Source organism: Falco biarmicus, chromosome 1 (genome assembly GCF_023638135.1).
Source record: "Falco biarmicus isolate bFalBia1 chromosome 1, bFalBia1.pri, whole genome shotgun sequence".
NCBI classification, from domain to species: domain Eukaryota; kingdom Metazoa; phylum Chordata; class Aves; order Falconiformes; family Falconidae; genus Falco; species Falco biarmicus.
In genome coordinates, this window is record NC_079288.1 from 22,303,710 (window position 1) to 22,325,319 (window position 21,610).

General features: G+C 44.4%; 1 protein-coding gene across 5 annotated transcripts in view; it reads right to left on the reverse strand.

Moving 5' to 3' along the window:
* The window catches only part of COL26A1 (collagen type XXVI alpha 1 chain), a 195,347-nt gene that overhangs the window by 55,375 nt on the left and 118,362 nt on the right, over positions 1-21,610 (reverse strand). For 4 of the 5 annotated variants that reach the window (XM_056330029.1, XM_056330019.1, XM_056330012.1 and 1 more), the window contains one exon: positions 3,901-3,942. The exons of the other annotated variant lie outside the window; for it this stretch is intronic. In XM_056330029.1, coding sequence (XP_056186004.1) covers positions 3,901-3,942 — 42 coding nt within the window. The remainder of the gene's footprint in view (positions 1-3,900; positions 3,943-21,610) is intronic. 5 annotated transcript variants of the gene reach the window in all.

Here is a 21,610-nt window from a genome sequence, read left to right on the forward strand (position 1 = left end):
CCCCTTCAAGAAGTGTGAGGACAGCCAACGTGGGGGATGCTATAAAAACATCGACATTTGCTATAAATTGTTGTGCTTCGAAACCCAAGACGCTACAGTTTTCCTCAATAGGAAATAACTGCGCTATCTCCAAAAACTGTTGGTAAATGAGGACTTCAATGGCGACAATTGCATCAGTACAAAAGCAATCTCCTATTTTAGCCCAATTAGTGCTGTGCTAAATCATCAGCCCGGGCCTTGCCTTTTGCAGTTGAAAGAGGCACATCTGTGAGGCTCTTCTGTTGCATGTGTTTTATATTATACTCTAGCACAATATGCACAAACTAATGCTATTCTACACTTACACAGCACCTCATCTGGAAATCTGAAAGCAATTTATGAATGGTGGGCATCTGTGACATTTTACAGATGGAAATTGAGGCACAGAGGGATTCAGTAATTAGCCCCAGACTTGCACAATGAGTCAGCTGCAGAGCAGAGCCCATTATTTGTTGTGTAGTAACATCTAGTGTCCAAACACACATGGAGACAAGTCTTTCCCCCAAAACAACTGTACAAGCATACCCTAAAATGCCACCCATGTCTGCGTTCAGACCAAGACTGCTGAGGAACAGTCAGTGTAAACGCATACCCTAAAGCACCGTCCCCCATGGCAGACAGGTCCCTCCATTCTTGTAATCCAAACGCCGGCCAGAAGAAGGGTTAATATGCTTGAAAGTTTGTCTGCTTTTTCCACATCAGTTGATCTAATAAAAAAGATTGATTCTCCCCACAAATCTGGCCTCACTTTAACAAATCATTTGATTTGACACAAAGGACTATATTCAGATACTTTAAATTCCACTTTAGTCCCTGAAACAAAGGTTTTTGATGGGCTGAGTACTTAGAAACAGCCAATAGGAAACACCAGGCAGAGACACCCACCTTGGGTAGGGTTGGAAGTGCCTGAGCGCGGCCAGAAGCATCTGCAGATCTCTCTGTGCTGTAGTGCTTATGAGCCTATGAGGAACGTCACAGTGTTACAGAAAACAGACAGCCTTTGCTATACTTTCTAGAAATACAGAAGCGACTCACGCTTCTGAAGCGCTTCCAATACATAAGCCTAACGCCGTACTACCTTCCCACCTTGCCCAAGACTGTGGGCCAGATGCCTGGAGTGACATTCCCAAGATGCTGGGATGCAGATCACCAAGGGGTAGAAAAAGCCCATGACAAAATACAATCAATCCAGGCACTTGCATTAGAAAATTTTCAGTTTCTTTACCCTGAAAAGACAGAAAAGCATTTGCAGTCAGATCTCTCCTGCAACTTAAAACAGACCTAATTTTTAGTTCTCCATTATGCCCTCTTGGTCCTGCCTATATCAGAGTTACTGAACATTGCAGCTGGAAGGAGCTGATCTTACAGTGCTCCTGCCTTCAGGTCTACCTGTTCTTTATTATCTGGCATGTTTACTTCCAAAAGAGAGAAGAGCAAATCCTCATGCCATGTGGTGCCACATACACCCTATGCTGCACAATTTTTTTCTATCTAGTCTCCAAGGAAGTTGTGGAATCCCTACTACGTGTTTCATTGTTCTTTTCAGAACAGTCTTCTCCCCCTCCCCAGACCTCAGACAGCAAGTCCCAGCCACACCAGGAGCAAAACATCTTTGCCTTGCTTCTTCCAAAGCGTTTATCCTACCTCCTAAAAATCAGTGTATTGTTTGGAAGCTAAATGACTAAGAGCAAATCATACAAGGAAACATCTTCAAGCACAGGACAGCTAGAGGAATCCTAGCCCAAATTGCTGACAAGGAGGATCCCTTGCACAGTGAAAAAAAATCCCTACAAAACCCCTGCCAATATCCTCTAATGCCCATTCTCAGGTTAGCAGAACAACGGCATTAGTTAAGATTTTGCCTGGATAAAACCTTAAAGGTGCACAGAAGCGCGCAACGGAGTATGCCACATTTTAAAATAATTCAGTATCTTGTCTCCTCAGAGGGCCATGATGTACAGGGGGCAGGACTAATCCTGCCCTCTGTGGACACTGAACGGGGCATATGTTGAAAAGGGCATGGCCACCAAGGGAGAAACTGAAGCACAAAGCGGGGAGGGACCAAGTAAACAAATCACCACTTATAAAAGACAAACCAGAAACGAGAGTGGCCTGTGTTGGGACCAATAACAAGGATTGCAGAAGATTTAGATGCAATTCCTGCTGACACAACACTTTCCCACGTGTCCTTGAACATGTCATTTAGTTCCTCTGCATGGCAATTCCAATATGAGGGTCAATACTAGGGCATGCCCAAGTAATGGAGAGGAGTAAGCAACAGCATCCCCAACTATGGAAGAGAATATGAAAGAGAATGAGGATAGAAACCAGAACCGAAGGATCCTTCTCTCCCACAAGGACTGGGACTGATTTCTCTGTTCACACATTGATTTTTTTTCCCCCTGTTACAGTAAGAACTAAGAATTTCAAGGAAGGACCTGAAGTCATCATGCATTCCCAGTGCTCTCTGGTCTCCACAGCGAGTGCTGGGAATAGGTGTTGGGCATCTTCAGGTGCAGGGTCCCACCCAAGGGATGCAGTGCTGCAGATCTGAGGCAGGTCCTTCCGAGGCTGCTGTCTCTGCCCTGCCCCACTACTGCCCACTCCAGCTGTGCCTGGGATGAACGACTAATGCTATGCTGAACGACTGCGGTTAATGAGGAATCAGAAGCACATCCATAACATCCATGGGCAGAGCGCACAAAGAGAGATGAACTACAGCTAGAGCGTGAAGCACGTCTCCGATAGAGGGTGGGGCAGAAAGACAGATGCTTATCCTAATTTAAGGCTTCATAGGAGCTTTTGGGCTAAGGGATGCTCATTTTTCTGCTGAGTGTGTGCTCAGCAAGGAGAGTAGAGAGGCAGATCAGCATGAGCTCTTCATGCCCTCGCATACCGCTGCTTTCACAGAACCTGCCCTTTGGAGTAACTCGTCTGCTCAGCATATGTGCTTCTTCAAAGGTCCCACGATTTTCATCTTCCATAAAACCTGCACATGGCCATCAGGTACAAAGACTCCCATGTAAATTCCTGCTTCTTATTGATTAACCATCATTGGAGATATATGGTTGAGTTTAAAACCTTTTAAGTTGGGCTTTTGCACTGGCACCAGAGCACTTCCAAGCCATTTTACCATCAGTTTGGAGACATACAGTTCACGCACCAGCAAGCAACAAATAAGCTCTCATTTACTTTCAATCTTTAAAACCATTTCAGTTCTCAGGGGAGGCTGTTCAGAGACACCAGCACAAGTGTCACAGAAACACTTGGACATGAGATACCAGGCAGCGGCTGGCAAACCCCTCTCTTCACAGCAGAGCCTGCAATTGCAAACAAGGTCACAGCCACCTTCCCCCTGAGCGCTCAGCAGCACTCACCTCAACAAGCTGACCCCCTTTCTGGCTCTCCGCAACATACCACCCCCCAAGACTGATGAGGAGCACGAGCAGGTCAGGGAAAACAGGGGAGTGAGTTTTAATTGCGAGGAGGAGAGCATGACAGGCACCCTGGGACAGACCCAAGGTCTGCGGAGCCTGGTGTCCCCTCTCAGACACCGACACCAGGCAAAAGCGAGGAAAGCGCAAGCAGGGTGGCCCTCCCAGGTGCTCCTCGGGTGCTGACTGGGCAATTCCCTGAACTTGAGAGGAGCAGGGCATTTCCAGCTCCCCTCTTCCTTGCCCTCTAGATACTTGAGGGAAACTGAGGCAAAGAGCAGGCAGAGACTCACAGACAAGCCCCCCTCCCCTACGCTTCCCCCCACAAGCAAAGGGCATCCCTGCTTGCCACGGCCCCCCACCCAGGAGTGCACCCCATTTTGCTCTTAGGCTCTGCTTTTCCGTGATGTTCGTGTTGCCCACTTACGGTCCCGGTTGGAAAAGTAACCGTGCTGGCGGCCAGATGAACCTGCGGGGGGGAGACAAGGCAATTATCACTGGGAATGTGTCAAACCCTCACCCTGCACAGCATTGGTTCAGCAGAGAAAAAGTTTACTCAGCTTGTGGAGCAAAACTTGGTAAGGAATGAAAGCGCCTTCGCTCTCCCCACTCAGCTCGTTTGCACTCTTGCCAGCACTTCCCCCCTTCCCACCCACAGCAAGACATGCATGCACAGACGGACACACTCGTGCTCTCAAAGTGCTGAAATAAGCCTGTAAAAGAGCCCCGTGCCTCTAGTGGAGATGATGCTTCCAAGAAATACAACCACAGAAAAACCTACTGAATGAAACAGGCTGAAGCAATCCATTCTGGTTGAATGTAAAAAGGGGCTTGGGGTCAGGTTTGGGGTTTTTTTTGGATAACGGCAGGCATTGCCTCAACTGCACGCTATGGGGAAAAAATGGTCCCAGGTTCAAGAAGGGAGAGCAGCTGCTGTCACTTTGGCTGAGCCGTGGGAAGAAGAACCCGGCACCTTCCCAGAGGCTGGTACCTATGCTGAAAGGCAAGTTTGTGACAATAAGAAGAGAAAGAATCAAGGTGAGAGGGGGGGAGGCCTTTAACAGTACAGGCACAGCAGCATCTCCTAATGTTTAGAAAACCAGAGTACACCTCAGAGGGGGTGTCTGCCCCCAGCAATGCCAGGGCCAGCTTGTGAGCTGAGCCGGTTACCTTGTCTCTAGAGATTTTTCTATCTCCATGTGCAAAACCAGAGACAACTACTCCAACTGCCTTGGTAAACCACTCTGAGGTCTGCAAAGACCTAATTATTTAAGTCTGTGAACCACAAAGCACTTTCAGCTGGAAAGCACAATATATGAGCAAATCAGTATCTGTGTTTTCTTGCACAGAAGGGTAAAAAAAGGAAAAATGTTAAACAAACTGAAGAAATAATTGTTTTTGTACCAAAAAAATCCCACAGCACTGGAGGATAACGGTCATACTGCAGTGATGTGCATTAGTCATGATCAGCACACATAAAATCATCTTGAAGATACTAACTACAAACAACTGTTACAAGATTTTACAAGAGCGTGTTTGTTGTACCAGTGTCTCGAAACATCACATTAAAAACAAACAAACAAGATCAGATAATTGCTTTGAATGTGGTTTTTGTTAAGTTTGGGGTCCTAGATGGCTTTGTGCGTATGCCTAGAAAGCTGAACCACAGGCTTGCTTGTTGTCCTCCTACTCATCTTCGCTGGGAGGAACAGGAGATGTTGGTGCAATCACACCAGTGCAAATCTGGACAAGGCCTGCCTGGAGTCCCTTAAGACCCTCAAACACTCACTAAAACCTACACAGATTTCTTTGGAGGACTGATGCTTTAATATTCCTCCAGCTCTTCTGTGTCACCTCAAGGTTTAAAGCACACAAGCAGTGGTAGCGGGCCAAGTCCGGTCCCACGGTCACAGCATTACGTTCCTTCTAGACCTGTCCATTGAGGGAAGTAAATAGAGACTTGGCTGCTGGTGTGACTCCCAGCAGCTGCTTCCATAACGCTGGGCAAGCATGGGATGTGTGGACGAACAGAAAACTGCCCTGGATGAACACCAACCCTATCTTACTCCATTTTTCTTAAAGAAATTCTGTCCCAGAGGGACCTGCCCCCACACCCCTCACAGGATTGCCCATGTGAAGAATCTTTTCAGCTGGTTTAATCCAAAATTTGAAGTTCAAATGATGCTCATTCGGCACGGATGGGATAAATCAGGTCAGGGACCCAAGGACACGTTCCCATAAACTCCCACCATGGCTTTGCTCAAATGAGCAACCACATCACGTGCTACACCACTTGCAGTGCTTCTAGTCCTACCAACTCGAAGTAGAGGGAGCTGGACGACACTGCTTGCTGCTAGAAAACGCCATATGGAGAAGGTGATGGCCATGCCACAGCCTCTCCTGCCAGTGTTACCAGCGCCAGCAGGCTCCAAGCTACGTCAGCATGTACTGCAACCTCACCCCTGGCTGCACAGGAGAGAGCACGCAAGTGGGGACCTGGGACACATCCTAAGCCAGGGCAGCAGCCTGGCTGGATCAAAGCATTACTATAAGCACAAAGATAGAAAATACAGTACTTATTGAAACTTTCCTGTTGCATGGCCAGGACCAGTTTTGCTCCTATGTGAGCAGCAGCTGCAACCTCCAAACAAAGTCAGCAGGACCCACACAGGGGAGTCTTGGCCTCCCACCGACACCTCTCTCCAGATAGTCCCGCTCCTGATCCTTTCAAATGTGATGGGTCTCTAACTCTTTTACTTCTTATTATACATCTGTCTTAAGCCATAGTAGTGCCCTGCTTCACAGAAGACAAGTCAAAACCACTCCACTCCCTGCCTCTGCTACAGCAGACACACGATGGCAAGTGAGGATTGGGATGCAGCTCTAGTACCTTCCCCACCTGCCCAGGACAGCCAGCTAGGGGAGCTCCTATCCTTCACCTTCTGAGATGAGGCAGAGCAAAGCTCAATTATCCAGGTCAGCTGCTAAAGAAAGCATCACAAGCAGGTCTCAAAGAGCCTAGAAATTAAGTTGTCTCGGACTGCAGCAGCTGCCCTCCATGTCAGGGAAGGGCACATCAAATGCAAGAGGAGCGCAGAGGAGCAAGGGCTGAGCTACACTTTTTAAAACCCTAAGGCCAAGTCTGGCCAACCTGAGGTCCCAAAGCAATATGTGACAGAAAATTAAAGCCAAGTCAAGCCCCCAGACAAGATGCTGGAGGGCTACAAGGCCACACAGCACGTGTCTTGTACACTCACAGCTGAAGCACTTACGTGGGGAGTTCTCCTGAAACATCCTCTTTTAACTGAGATTGTCACTGCAGCCAGAACCCCAAAGAGCTGCGTCGATGCAGCACGCCGTTCTGTCACTGAACTCTATGCAAGAGGAGGACTGATGTGGAACAAAATTAATCTAATCTTTCAGTGCCTTACCAGGTCTGAGGACTTAACAGAAGAGCAACCAAGTGCATCCTGCGAGAGATTTCTGGGAATGAGTGGTCACAGAAAATGGGTATGAGATATAAGTCACAGACAGTGCAACAAGCCACTCTGGTGCCAAAAGCCTTCCATCACTACAGAGCATTCAAGCTAACTGCAAGCCATAACAAAATTCTCAGAACCACTTAGTTTTGCACTATTAACTAAACAATATAATAACCACTATGCAATAAATTTTCTTTCATTATTCCACCATTAACAGCAACTACAAAGCACCAAGTTCTGCTTCTACTTTGAGGAGCAGATAAAGATTCCAGTTTAGTCCTTTCCAGTTAAAATGAGATAAATGTTTTATGCCTTCTGCAAGAACTGCAGAGTCAACAGAAATACCAAGGGCCAAACCCAGAGGGATCCCGTTACTAACTCAAGCTCCATCTAGAGTTAAACAGCATCCACACTGTGGCATAGGAAGCTTCTCCCTTTGCACAACAGTGCCAGGTCAAGATCAATGACATCAAAAAAATGTTTACAAGCTTTTTTCTGTAACAGCAACAAGAAAGAAAAAACTAAATCACAAGAATTGCAAAAGAAAGGCCAGTCAAAGGTAGAAATTTATTCCACAGCCCTGCGCAGGGAATCCACTTCTGGACAGCTGCCTAAAACTCAGCATCCGCCTTCTGCTGGCTCAACCCCCACTGCTCTTGGCAGGTGAGATAGAAAATTGGTTATAAAATGAGCCCTATATTTTATAAGTTTCATAAACATTTTTTTTTATAAAAAAAATCTAGAATATGAGGTATTCTCAGAGATCCTGTGCCAGAGAGTAATGTGGTCTAACTTGGAAACAGAGTTACCACCTGTTCATGGCACTACTCTTTTAATCTTCATTTCTGTTTTATGAGCTGACCAACACTATTTTATTAGCTGACAATTAGTTTAGGTTGATTTAATTAAACAAAATTGATTACACTCCCTCTTTCTTCCAGGGAAAACTTTCTGCAGGACTAGAGGTTTGAACAAGTCAGAGCCTGTATCAATACACCTATATTCCAGATCTTTTTGTCAAAAACGTTAACACGACAATTCAGGTGTGCAAGTGGACACAGAGATGTTCTAGGTACGTGTTAAAAACAAAAGGCAGGCTCTGGCTTTCTGTAGAAGCAGAGGTGGCGGTTTGATATCAGGTAGCACTACTACTTAAGCTTAACTGGTTTAGGAAGTCGCCACCGTTGTTTTTAGAATGAGCATGTCTGGACCTCACAGACGGACAGTATACCAGATCGGAGAGAGGTGGAAAACAACCTAATCTGAAAAAACTAACTTCTTATTTCTCAGGGAGATCAATTCCTTAAACCATGTGGCTGCAGAAATGCTTGAGTCAGTGGAACAGAAAGGGCAGTGCAGGGTGGGATGAGCAGCAGGCATGGCAAAGGGGTAAATTTTAACGGCCACTGGAACATGGCTCATTTAGCTCAATGTAAAGGCAAACACATGGACGTTTTCTGCACAGCACTCTTAAGAGTTAGCACTTGATCTAGAGCTTGAAGTTGATGAAAAAATCTGTTGACATCAGCAGGCCCACAGGTGGTCATCTGCATCTTGAACAGATGCCTCTAAAATAGCTGTTGCACACCAGGTTTCCTGCAGGTGTTTGCTCTCCTGCGAGCACATACACTCCTGCATCAGCGTTCAGCTTAAAGTACCATGTGTCTGCAAAATCCTGGTCTACAGTGAAGACGACAGCATAGGGTAGATATCTTAGCTGTAACACATCTTTGGATTTGTCTTTGCTGTTGCAGCTGTTTTATTCTTCTCCCCCTCCCCCCCCCCCCCCCAATTTTATTTTATTTTATTTTTACTTTTGTAGAGCTATATCAAAAAGTCCTGATAGGGCAAACATCTCAAGTTCAGCACACGTTATGTGTTACATACACAGGTAAGTGCTTTAACTGTTAAAGCATTAGTCAGACTGAGAAAAGATAGCATTCATCCAGACTGGTTGTCTAGATATTTGTGTTTGGCTCATTTTAAAGATTCAAAGCAATAACTGACCAAGATCAGCAGCATGAATAGCCTTTTGAGCACCAGCCCCTACTAGGCTAAGCTTCATCACATTCAAGGATGAACTTTCTCCTGTCACAATTTTACGAGTCCCGTTTTGCAACAAGACAGAACCCAGCAGTTAACTGTATCTGCAGAGCCTGCAGCAGAGGTTGTGACAACAACTCAGCCCTGGAGGCTGAATAAAAATGGCTGTAACAGTAGTAGACATTTGGGTGCAATTAAGTATAGACAAGGCTGTAGTCAAATGGCTATTCTATAAGATATATGTTGCCTTTGACACTTAGAGAGCCTTGAAAAGTGAACCACCACCATTAGTTATAACTCCCTGGCAGCAAAAGCTCTAATAATTCTGACTAATTGTCATGGAAAGTTACCCTGATTGCAAATTTGATAGTTGTAAAAATCCAATTTTGGAATTCCAAACAGGCCAGGAACATAATTAGGATCTACATTTTAACACCCTCTTGATCAATGGTGGGGTAAGGGAGACCCTTCCAAGAGCTTTGTTTTGAAATGAATGGCGCCATATTGATGAAACAACTTGGACACAAACCAGAAATTAAATTGAAAGTTTAAACAATGCAGCTGTATTTTATCATCCTGTATTGTCAAGCTTTAACGAAAATAGCTCCTAAACAGAGCCACATGTTATGCCTGTTGCCCAAAAACTGAAGGTGAATTTTAAAACCCTTTCCTAAACTGCAGGATGCCAAGATTTTTCAGCTAGAAGTTATTATTAGGACACAACAGTATTTCATATAAGTCTTGACAACGGGTTTGTATGGTTTCTGTAAAAGCAACTTCATTTTTTAAATCAGAGATGGCTTAGATGAGTGACGCTTCAAAAAAAAAAATAGAACCTCTGTTGTGTATTTCTTCTTGTTCCATATACATATGGTACCAGCAAAAATAAAATCTCATTATAATCAGTGGAACAATCAATACAGGGAGTATAAGCAGGATTCCTCCCTCATCCTATGTATCATTAATGAACATTGTTGGCTGCCTTCTAATCTCAGGACCTGGAGACAGATCTAATAGGGGTATATCGTGTGTTTCAGTGTCACTGAGAAAACTGTAGTCAACTCTTACTTTGAGAATTATCTCTTACCTTTGAGGATTAAAATATGATGAAAAAAACTCTTGCTAGTTGCAGTACTCTGAGAACCAGATCTTTGATAATTCTAGCAAATTGGTCAAGATACAGGAGACAGGAAATGTATAACAAGACTTAGTATTTTTAATATCCAAGGATGGATTTGCACAGCTGGAAAATTAGGGAAAAAAAAGCTCTGGTTTTTGGCTTGTAAGCTGTTCAAATAGCCTAGAGGATTTTAGGGGGTGCAACTCATACAAATTAAATGGGATTCTACCACATTTATTTACTGGAGCACAGTATTTAAGATTGCAAGATTCAATTCCATGTTGAGTAAAAATTTGCTGAAAACTGAATAGCATTTTAAGTTCTACCAGCCTTCCCCATAAAAGTTTGTGTTCAGTCTCAGTTTTGAATACCCGCAATCCCAGAAACAAGACAGAAAAAAGCTCCAGGATCATAACCCTCCAGCTGAATAGGTTCAATGGCTCAACCCGCACATATGCTGGAAGAATGAGGTATTTTAATTGGATCTATCAGGAAGCTTGCAGAGGGATGCATGCAACTTTCATCTTAGTCCACCGGATGAAGGAAGGGAGATGAGATATAAAGAGATAAAAAAGCTGAGCATAAAGAGGTCCACGCGATGCCTCCCAGCCTCCTTCGCACGTCTGTCAGATCCTGAGGTCAGGCTAAAACCGCCAACAACGGTGGTCTGTAAGTCTGAGTATCTTTTATGCTCCTGTGCAACACGGGTTTTCCGACAGCAGAAGAAACAACTTCATTGGATAGCTTCCATGGAGTGTCACCCATCACCCATTTCACTCGCATGCTCCCACACACAAGCCGCTCTTGCTAGGAGCTGGACACCGTATGCCTAGCAGTACGACAGCACGGAAAATACAGGCTGATAGGAAGGGCTATGAGCAGGCTGTTACCCTGAGATTACAAGCAGGTGACCCCACCAGCAGCTCGTTGCGCTCACATTGGCAGACTAGGCTACGCGCAGTGCTGTGCTGGCAGGCACAACACTGGTACCCGGACTTAAGGCAGTTTCTTTATGCGGGATGGTGCTAACACACAGAGATAGCAATCACCCCAAGGTCACTCAGCATCACCAACACAGCGCTGTATCATGTGGAAATACACCGTAGTCCAAGCCAGGCATGCGAATCAGGCAGGGATGCTCAACCCTCTAAAGATACCTCCATTTCTCCTTCCTACTCCACTGCCCCCTCCTCCTTGGGGCAGCCTAGACAACTTGGTGTAAATGAGTGCTAGATGCCCAGGTAGGCAGGCAGGCAGATGAACTACCTTTCTTCATGTATTAGCTCACTGCCTACTAAACGCGGATGTGGTACATGCTTTCCTCCCATATATTAGGTATATTAGAGTGCATTATGGAGGCTGACAGACTCACTATAGTAATAGAGGTCACATATGCTCCTTGGGTGGACCATGAGAAAAGCTATTTTTACCCAGCTTTTTACCCAATGTATTACTGCATTGCAAATTTTTGTGTCACTAAATGCTACCTAAATGTCAGGATGAGGAGGTGGTTTTTAATGAGGTTGCTAATCCCATTCATCTGCCACTGTTCAATACCTCATGATCATTTTTTCTCTCTTAGCAGACTAACAAGACTGTAAAAGAAGCAAGATAAACACCAGCTAAATAACTTAGATGTTAAAGGGTAGTATGTGAATATGGACTTCAAAAGGGCACCACGCTTTGCAGCCTAGGGCTCTGCTCAAGTGGCTAAAAGAGCACTTTGAAGAGGAAGCATCACCTGTACTGGTCTGTGCTGTGGCACGTTTTCCCTACAACCCTTTCATGGCTAATGAACAGCCAACAATGCTTGATAAAAACAGTGTCTGCTACTGATCAAGTACTGGTTGCTTTGTATCACACTTGAATCTAACAGGAAGAAATGTCCAAGAAGATGTATTGTCTAAGTTCAATGTTTTATCAAAACCAGATGAGCACACATAGCCCAAGGTCCTGGTCAAAAGCCAAAACACACAAGCAGGAAACTGCAAGCGGGTAAAATGTGACACTTGGAATAAAAAAATGGGTAGTTACCTTTGTGCCAAAAAACAAAGGCATTTTTACCATGATGGTACAGTGTATCTGGAACACCTCTGCCTCCTGAAACAGAGCACTGTGGTTGCTACAAAGCCTTTTCATGTCAGGCTCTGCTGACTGGAAATCCTAGCTGAGACCACCTCTGGATGATGTACTCCAGTGCCTTTGCTTTTACACATTCATTTACACAGATGCGTAAACATGTGCATATACCCTTGTGTCTGTGCCGAGAGGAAAACCGCTTCCATCACAGCTATTTTTACTCTCTTTGGACTATTTGAACCATTTCCTTCAGGCTGTGGCCTTGGGCTTCAGTGGAGAACCTTGTCCAGTGTTCTCCTCAAAGACACGCCCTTACGGGGGAGAATAAGGAAGACAGAACTGCCAGTGGTTTAGCCCTGACTTTTCCATGACAACCCATTTCCCCCCCTCCCATCCCTTGCCCTACTGTTTCAGCTGCCCCGTTTCAGTCTAAGTCTCTTTGGTTTTCACCGAAGCCAACTCTGGAGACGTGGAGAGATGGAGCTGTGTTTAAGCCAGAATGGACATGTCTTTTCTGATGCGAAGCCCTAGCTTCTTCTACAGTTTCATTAGCTCCCAGCTGCTAAGGAAACAAGGGCTCAGCGGTGCTTACTGAACCCACGTTAATCCCAGGACAGCCAACTCAAAGTACCAGTTGGCTTGTGGACTTCATACACCTGCCACGTGTACTTAAGCAAACAGAGTCTAAACCATCTGTGACAAGAACGTGAAGGGAATAGAAGGCACTAAACCATCGTCAAGCTCTGCTAGCACATTTTTTATGTGCTAAATCGTTGTGTTCAATTAAATTCTAGCAAGAAAACTTATATTGAGTGAGTCTGTCACATTCCTGGTAAGGCACAATTCACCGCTGCCCATCGAAAAAAAAGCTGAGGGTAGCAGGAAATGTCTCAAACACCCACAGATTCCTCACCCCTCAACCCCAACACCATCCCAGTAGTATCTGCCTAGCCCCATAAATCCCACCTACATTTTGCATCATGAAAATTAGTAGCAGAAGAGGCACGCTAGCTCCCAGTCATTTTAAGTTGTCTACCCAGTCAAAGTTAAAAATCTCTCGGAAAATGCACTGCCCCATCTACTGCCATATAGGCAACACCACAGCTCCCTTGATAACACACACACACACACTCCCCGTTGCTGAAAAGTAATATAGCTGCGTATAGCTGTTGGAAAGAACTGGAAAAAGAGTTTTTAAGGTTCATTAAAATATTTCAAAAAGTCACTTTGATTTAAAAACCCACCTTAATAAAGCCATATTTATAGTTTCTTTCCACAGTCTTCATCCATTTATACAGCTGCAGTTCCTCTAAAAGACAGTTCAAAGAAATGCAGCTCCAGGCACCCAGTCAGAGCCTAAAAATCCACTGCTGAGTTGCCCAAGATTTTACTAATAAAATTTGTCTTCAGCGATATAAATTGAAAGTCAAAACAGAAACCTGCTCGCAATCTACTGCAGTGGGTTTTTCAATCTGCGGCTCAAGTGCATGAAAAAGGGTGTTCCACACGACCTCCGACTGCTGGAGGGAGATAAGGAAAGAAACACGGTAAGTAGGTGTTGAAACTTCTTAGAAATCTGACCGTACCCTGGGGTATTTTCATCTGCTCAGAGAAACAGGCACTCCAGTTCTGATTTGGAGATCAGAGTAGCCACTTGATGAATTCTAGAAGAATGGGTCAACTAGCAGCCATTTCCTTTCATGGCCTCTTACAAAAGGCCATTCTCCCAGCTAAAGCTTTCACACAAGCCATTTTACCAACAAAAAGAGACTTCACTTCCCCCTCCCTCAGGTACAAGACACCCCAAGGAGAGGCAGCGAGCTGCAAGAGCACAACACACCAGGAGCCACTCTCAAGATGCCGCTCCCGAGAGTGGCAATGAGATTCAAGATAGCTGCACATGTAAAAAGCACCAAAAAAATCCCTACTAGTGCTTGGGTTACAGCCTTCCTGCTCACTCAGTAAGCTACAGGTCAGAATTCAAGACTAGAAATAGCGGATAAAGTTGGAATTGCTGAACTCATCTAATAACAACAACAAAGTTTTATACTCTGCAACTGTATTATGCAACATTAAAATTAGGATAGCATCAAAAGGTGCACAGAAAACTGAAGAAGATACTTGTTTTCCAACATTGGTCCCCTTCAGCTACAGCAGACTCAAAGCCTTTACAAGCTGTTCTCAGCATGAAAAAGAAATCTATTGCGCAGAACCTGGGGAAGCAATCAGGCAGCGTACAACCTTCTGTTAAGCTCTCCAAAACCCAGCCCTGTGCTCAAACAAGCAAGCAAGTCCCCGTCCCCCCCCCCCCCACAGTCCCAACCAGAGCAGGGCAATCAAAGTCTGGAACAGCAACACCAGCTCCTAATCACGTCCCAGACCCCTTGTTCCACCTTGCAGCCCACTCATCCAGTCTGTCAGGACAGCAGCTCCCGCACCACCAGCAAAGGTGGCACACAGCACCAGGGGCAAGCACGTTCGGCAGAAGCTTTGCTCAGGGAAGCACAGTAAAAACAAGCAGAGCTCGAGGCAGATACTCAGCTGGTACCAGAAAACACCAGTTGGGTAGCCCTGCGATGGAGAGCAGAAATAAGGCTGGGAAAGAAGAGGTTTCAACTGTTAGTAACTGTTCCTTACACAAGATACCTTTCGCCAAATCTATCAGAGCAGCACTTCTTCAGGGTCTCCTTTATTCCCACGCAAGAAAGGGAATGCTGACAGCTGCACAAGCTGCCATCTGGCAGGCCCTGCCGTATCTGCGAGTTTGCTCAGCGCTTACACAGGGCCCTGGTCTGAGTGGTCTCTCGGTGCTACTGAAACATTGCTGTTAAATAACAGAACACTATTTAACTGGCAAAGTCAATTAGTACACAAGCAAAGCTGAAAGTTGCTTTTTTTATTGTTTTAAATGTAAAACCACAAAAGTGTATGTTGAAGGGCCAACAGATGACAAACAGGACAAGAGTCAAGCGTGTTATCAGTGGATGGGGACAACCGAATCATTTTGAGCTTGCAATGTAACACGTAGACCGAGAAATGCTGTAACTGGACTGAGCAGCAAATGCCTGTTAAGAGTAGCAAGGCTAATGAGAACAGCAGGACAGGGGATATCTTCAACGGCCAGACTCCACATACTAAAATTCTTTAATTTCAATTACTATGAAATTCCAGCCCTTCTCTGATAACATCTAGAAGGCAAACGTTACCACAGCACAATCTCCAAGGAAGCAAATTTCAAAATTGAAATGACCTTTGAAATATTTGCCTACATCACTTTTGCCAAGAAACTTGGGGCAGTTTCATCTTTCACCATCTCTGATTCTCAACTTTTGGCAAATAGCACACATGTTAGGTTGTTATTATTAGTAGCAGTATTTTAAATAGTGCCCTAGAATCCATTTGCCCTTTGGTATTGAAGGAAATCAAAAGGAAAAAGAAAATTAAAAAAAAAAAAATACCCCCCACTCAGAAATAAGACTTAGCTAGCTAGCGTGCCTGGATTCAATCTATAGCTCCTCAGAAATCACAGGCCAGTGGAAGATTAACTCAAAATCATGGGATGGGAATGCATATGGAATTCTCATTCCGCTTACAGGAGGGTAAATTACATTTTTTTAATCTCTGAAGCTCGGTTGATGTTTCAGTTAGGCAGCGGCTGAAATATCTGCCCAGCCACCTCCTGTTTATATTGGGGTGGGACAAATTGCTCCATTTCCATCAGCCTTAGCACCAGACAATGTGTTCTCAACACTTGCTCACACAGCACAGGTAGGAGAATCCTCAACCTCAACACTAACACTGCCCATGCTTTTCAAAACTGAAGGCACCCTTCCCTGCCACATTCCCTGAACAAAAACAAAATATTACTGACAGGGTTACAGTGCCCTGGGGACACAGACAATTGCTTTCTTATTTCACACCCCTTGGATACATGCATCTAACACCAGATGTCCGTGGAATATTTCATTCTATAGAGGGCTACCAATTTCCCTCATCATTTTTCAATTAACAAGCGATTATGTTTAGCATTGGCAAGGACATGGGGTGTTCTGAGCACACTGTGAACAATTTCAGAAGGAAAGTTTTGCCACAAAGTCACGCGTCATACAAGAACACTGACATGAACTTTAAAAACAATCATTATTCAAAACATTTTTTGTGACAACCTTCCCCCACATAAACCAAGATGACCTCAATTTCAGACAAACCACAAAATGCTGCCCAAGCTAGGGCCACTTTGCTAGCAAATTATAATGTACCCCTCCCCCAGATAACTTGGCCTTGCCTAAATTAGTCCAGCTGTTTTATTTTGTGAATTGGAGTCTAAATGCATAGGCAGAAGAACCACATGATTTTAGGTTCACCGATGCACAAGGGGATTTTCTCTAATAATCCCATTCATCATTACAGAAGCTAGATGTGTGAACGATGATCCCCTAATATCCTCCAGGGAGAGCTAAGAGTCTCAAATTCAACAGGCCATTCAGGGGGTTGCATCTGTGGCTCAGAGAAATATGATTAAGTGCCTTAACTAGAGGAAACTGCTTTTTCTTTCTTCCCTTTTAATGAACAGCTCAGAGTTCAGAACACAGGAAAGAGACAAAGCGCCTGAAAGCAGTCACCAGTGCATCAAAAGGATCTGGAAATTTCATTTTGAGTTTCTTCAAGCTACTTGCAACCTATACGGCTAGCAACAAATTTTACATCCTCTGTTGTATCTTCACCTGAAAGGCTAAGAGGAAAAGGTCATGCTTGCCCCCAGGACTGAGGATCTCCTGGCCTGGACAAAACCACACAAAAGGCCAGTGAATATTTTGACACGTTCAAGATGGAAACATGCCAATTTACACCAAGGCCGGATCCACCCCCTTTTACCATCAGCTCAACAGACAAGTCTCCCATTGTGAGCATATGAATATAAAGTTTTATATTAACTGAGTTAATGATGTCATGGCTAGTAACTCTTCCCTCCTGACTTTCAGTGATTTCCCCACATTTTTCACAGGACATAAATTGCAAGTTCTGCTAACCACGCAGTGGTAACTGTATGGTTTTTTCCCCTTTGCTTTCTCCTTCTCACTTTATTCCCTTCCCATAAAGAGTTTTAGTTATATGAAAAAATTATATTGGTTGTGACTATAGGCAAAATGTCCATCAATCAAATCCCTACAAAGTTTAAAAATCATAAGTAGCCTACAGCACTCTTCACCTTGGGACAGTCCTGCATTTTGCAGTTTCTGTATCACAGCTTTGCCCACAGCCTTTTGAGACACTCAAGACTAGCAAATTACAGTGCAAAGTTCATAGCAAGCAGCACTCTGACGAGGATTCTAATAAAAAGAATGTAAAAGATCAAGCAGAGAACCTGCTTTCAAATTTTGTTAGCTGGCATTGAAGGATAAATCTCAGTAAGCACCATCGAGTTGAGAAGAGAGGCAACCAACAGCTCAACTTCTCAAAAAAGTCACCAGTTATGCCACTCCGACCCACTAGTCCTCAGTAAAACATTCAGATCAAAGGAGCAAGTTGCTTTAATTTCTCTCTCTCATGGCTTACATTAACTACTAGCTAATGCAATATGTTTTCACTGTTGTATTCTATAGAAAGTCAAGCAACACTGAAACACTGTTCTCATGGCAGTTACTTGGAAGTTACTTGGCTATATTACATCTCCTACATACGTCATCATACAGATTTAACATATGGGTCAATATAAGTGCGTAAATTGGGACTAACTTCATTGAAGCCAGCAGAATTATGCTGCTATATAGTCAGTGTTAGATGAGAAATGGGGCTGTCGCCTTCATAGCTCAGCTATCTGACTGGAACATTGGACTATGTAATGGAGGAGGCTCTTTTTTAAGAGGGGAAGAAGTGAGAAAGAAAAGCAATGTAATAGCACGCAGAAGAGTTTGCACTTTTTGAGTTTGAACTCATTGCCTACTTGCTTGAGCCACAGAAGTTACTTCAGAAACATTGTGACATGCCGGAGCTGGAGAGTGTTTTGCTCTTACACTTCATCCTTACGAAGGTGAAAAGGAGTCAGCGCAATGGTGTGGCCTCTGCCAGCCCCACCAGAAACTGTTATTGATGCCATATTCCCTTCCTATGCGTTACTCCCTTTGCTAGCTAAAGAGTCTACAGCATGTAGTATAATTCCTGTTACAGGAAGGAGAAGTTAATGCTGAATCTGGAGAAGCCAGGGAAGTATCAAGAGATTTCCAACAGCTGACGGCTGCTCTGGAGGAAAATCCAGCTGCTCCTTTCCAAGCAGTGACCTGTTAAAGTTGGAACAGCAAATTTCCAAACCAGTCCGTAGCCATGCCTGGAACAATGAAGCGTAAATAAATTAAATTCTTATCTCGGAAAAGCTTATGAGTGTCTCGCTCTGTATGCAAGCTTTTCAGGAAATGGGAGAGGGGAAAAAAACCTTCCAAAAATTCTGCACTAAAATCATTTATACTTTTAGCAGTCAGAGGAAGAGAAAGGGAAAAAATGAATAAGAGAATAGCAACCTTTGATCGGACAGAACAAGCAATGCTGTCTGTTAAAGGTCTTTTCCAACCTAAATGATTCTATGATTCTGTGGGGGAGCAGGAAAAGCTCTTTAGGTTCTGGCACTCACCCTTCATCAAAGGTAGCAGGAGTTCAACCCCATACATGTGCAGGTACGAGTGGCACAGCCTTTCTGTTTGAGCGCAACCAGCGATTCCCTACACAGAAATCCACTGAAGAGTAACTTGTTCTGCTGCTCACAGCGCATAGCCTGCCTATATGGTCTCAAAACAATACAGGCACAAAGTAATGCCAGTTCCTTATGTTCCCACCAGCCAAGGGAACAGGCAGGCAAGGAGACAAGCAGGACAGGGAGGTGACCAGCAGTGCACTTGCTCCGTAGCAGAGCTGGACTTGCTTAAAACACAGTCATTTGCCCTGTCCTTTGAAAGGGTGTAATTTTCAAACAAGTTTCAACACCTGGAACATCTTTCAAATGCTTTCACATTTTATGTGGACACTGACCGGTAGCAGTGGCTCCAACACTTGCTACAAGGGTTACAGAAAGGGAATGTTAAAGAAGACTTGCAGCAATATTAGGCAACTACACTCGTTAGGCAAAGATCTCAAAGCAACAAACACCTGAGCAAAAACTTTAAGAGCTACCAAAAATTGCTTATGACCATCGGAAAGCTATCTTCTTGCAGACCAGAGCAAAACCAAAGTTAAGCCAGCTGCTTTTACCTGGGGATAAACCATACCACATGAAAATGCTGTGCAGGATGTATAGACAAAGAGCAGTTACGACATGAAACAAATGTCTCCTGAATTCAGTCATTTCCCACAGGGAGTAAAAGTTAATCACATAACCTAAAGACCAGGCAACTGAACTGCATTTAAAAGTAATGATGCAAACCATTCTTGAAAAATAAAAACTAGATCTTTGCCTGTACTTAGATTTTGACATTAAGACCATTATTTCAGTTTGACCTCTGTGTCACCTAAGATAGAAAAAAAATCATCCTCACTATCATAAAACAATACCACTACAGACACTTGCATTGCATTTATCTTACAGTTTTATGAAAACATTTCTCCCAAGAACTCTGTTAAACATCTAGTGCTTTCTTAACTAACCAGAGGTTCTTAACGAAAAGAAAGACCAAAAAAACTGCAATCAAAAATTCTTAATTCCAGACTGTCTTCAGATGAAAAGTACTAAGTCTGTAGTCAGGACAGGGTGGGGGGTGGGGAGCAATTCAGTAACTTTGATTTAGACTAAATGTCAGCTCTCCCTTAAAAACGTCAAAGGCAAATGTTCAAACATCCTCCCTAATGCTAATTTTATTAATACTGTCAGCAATTCTCAGTATCTCAATCTAAGACAGTGAGTCAGGCAGCAAATCAATCCAATTGCCGAATCTCCACGGGGACAGAAACAACAGAGGAAGCAGGCCAAAGAGATTGCTGATAATGGATATTTAGTCTTTGTGTGGGACAAATACTTTGCTACTTCCTCACACTCCTTTTGCTGCGTTACACTGGGGCGCTCAGTTAGTTGTGGTTTAAATGCCTAATATAGCCACGTAGATTCCGATGCCTAGAATTTTTATATGGGAAGAATTCCTGCCTTCCGATCCCCACGTGGATTTGCAGCTGACTCACAGGATGTGCCCCCAAGTTTGGGGGCTGTGACTTTCCTGGGTGGAACGAGGGACACTGTTTGGTGGGTAATCCTGAGAACTAGGGCAAGTAACGCTGTGCTTTGGAGCTTTTTGTCTCCTGCAGCCCATGGAACACAAGCGCACCACTACGACCACACCTGCAGGTCCCCATTATAGCAAAAAGCCACCCACACACACATCAAAACTTAACAATTTCTTGACAGTGACACCGAGGAAGATCACAGCTAAGACCACAGGAATCACTTGTTAAACAAGCTACTGAATTAATCTGGCCATGAAAACTGGGTTTACCCCCTTTGCTCTCCTTGGTAGAAAAGAAAGCAGGCATTGGGGGTTTATGCCCTGGACAAAGAACATGCCCAGCACCTCGGGGTGTTTAGAGCTGTTCCTGACAGATTTAACAGGACACAATGGCATATACCGAGGTTCTGTCCCCACAGACACCCCTCCTCTGAGGCACAGCTATCTGCAAGACATCAGTCCCTGCCTACATGGCACACGTAGGATTCACCTGCCCCAATTTAGGCACCTGAAAGTTAGATGTTGAAGTCCAAGCTAGCCACCCTGGCCTCTCTTCATGCTCCAAGGCAAAGAGCGGGTGACACGTCACTCTGTGACAGACCTCCGAGCTAGTTCATCCCGCTGGAGGACTCTGTTATTCTGTACTGACTGTGTGGGGAGCGTAGCATAACTCCAGCTTTCAGATTTCCACCCACGGAGCTCACAGCCATACAGGATATACGTTAACCTTTGCTTTTTATGTTCTTTGCTACCAACTTTTTATTCATGCCTCCAGCACATAAAAGATTTTCAGCTCTTAAAACGAACAGGCAGCTAGGGTTTCCAGTGCATTAATGAAAAATGCAATGCGGAAGAGTTTGAGACCTGCTGGGCACCGAATGGCTAATAAACATAGCTGCATTTTCTTGCCAGCATTATTTTTCCTGCTTGGTTATGTTTAGTTTAAGGGACTAACGAGAAGCTTCTCCACATGCCTGCACGTGGAGGTTTTATTTCCTTTTCATGTGGGAATGGGGCTCGTGTTTGATTTGCACTGACCCTTCTTCCCACACAATGCCAGATCCCTATCGCCTTGGCCGCAGGCCACACGTTGCCGTTTGAAATGTGGTCCCTCAGGTAATTATCTGAGGAACATTTACATGGAAATCGATGGTACAAACTCACAGCTGTCAGCCTGGGCTCTGAGCTTGGCTGAGCCAAAAAGGGATTCAA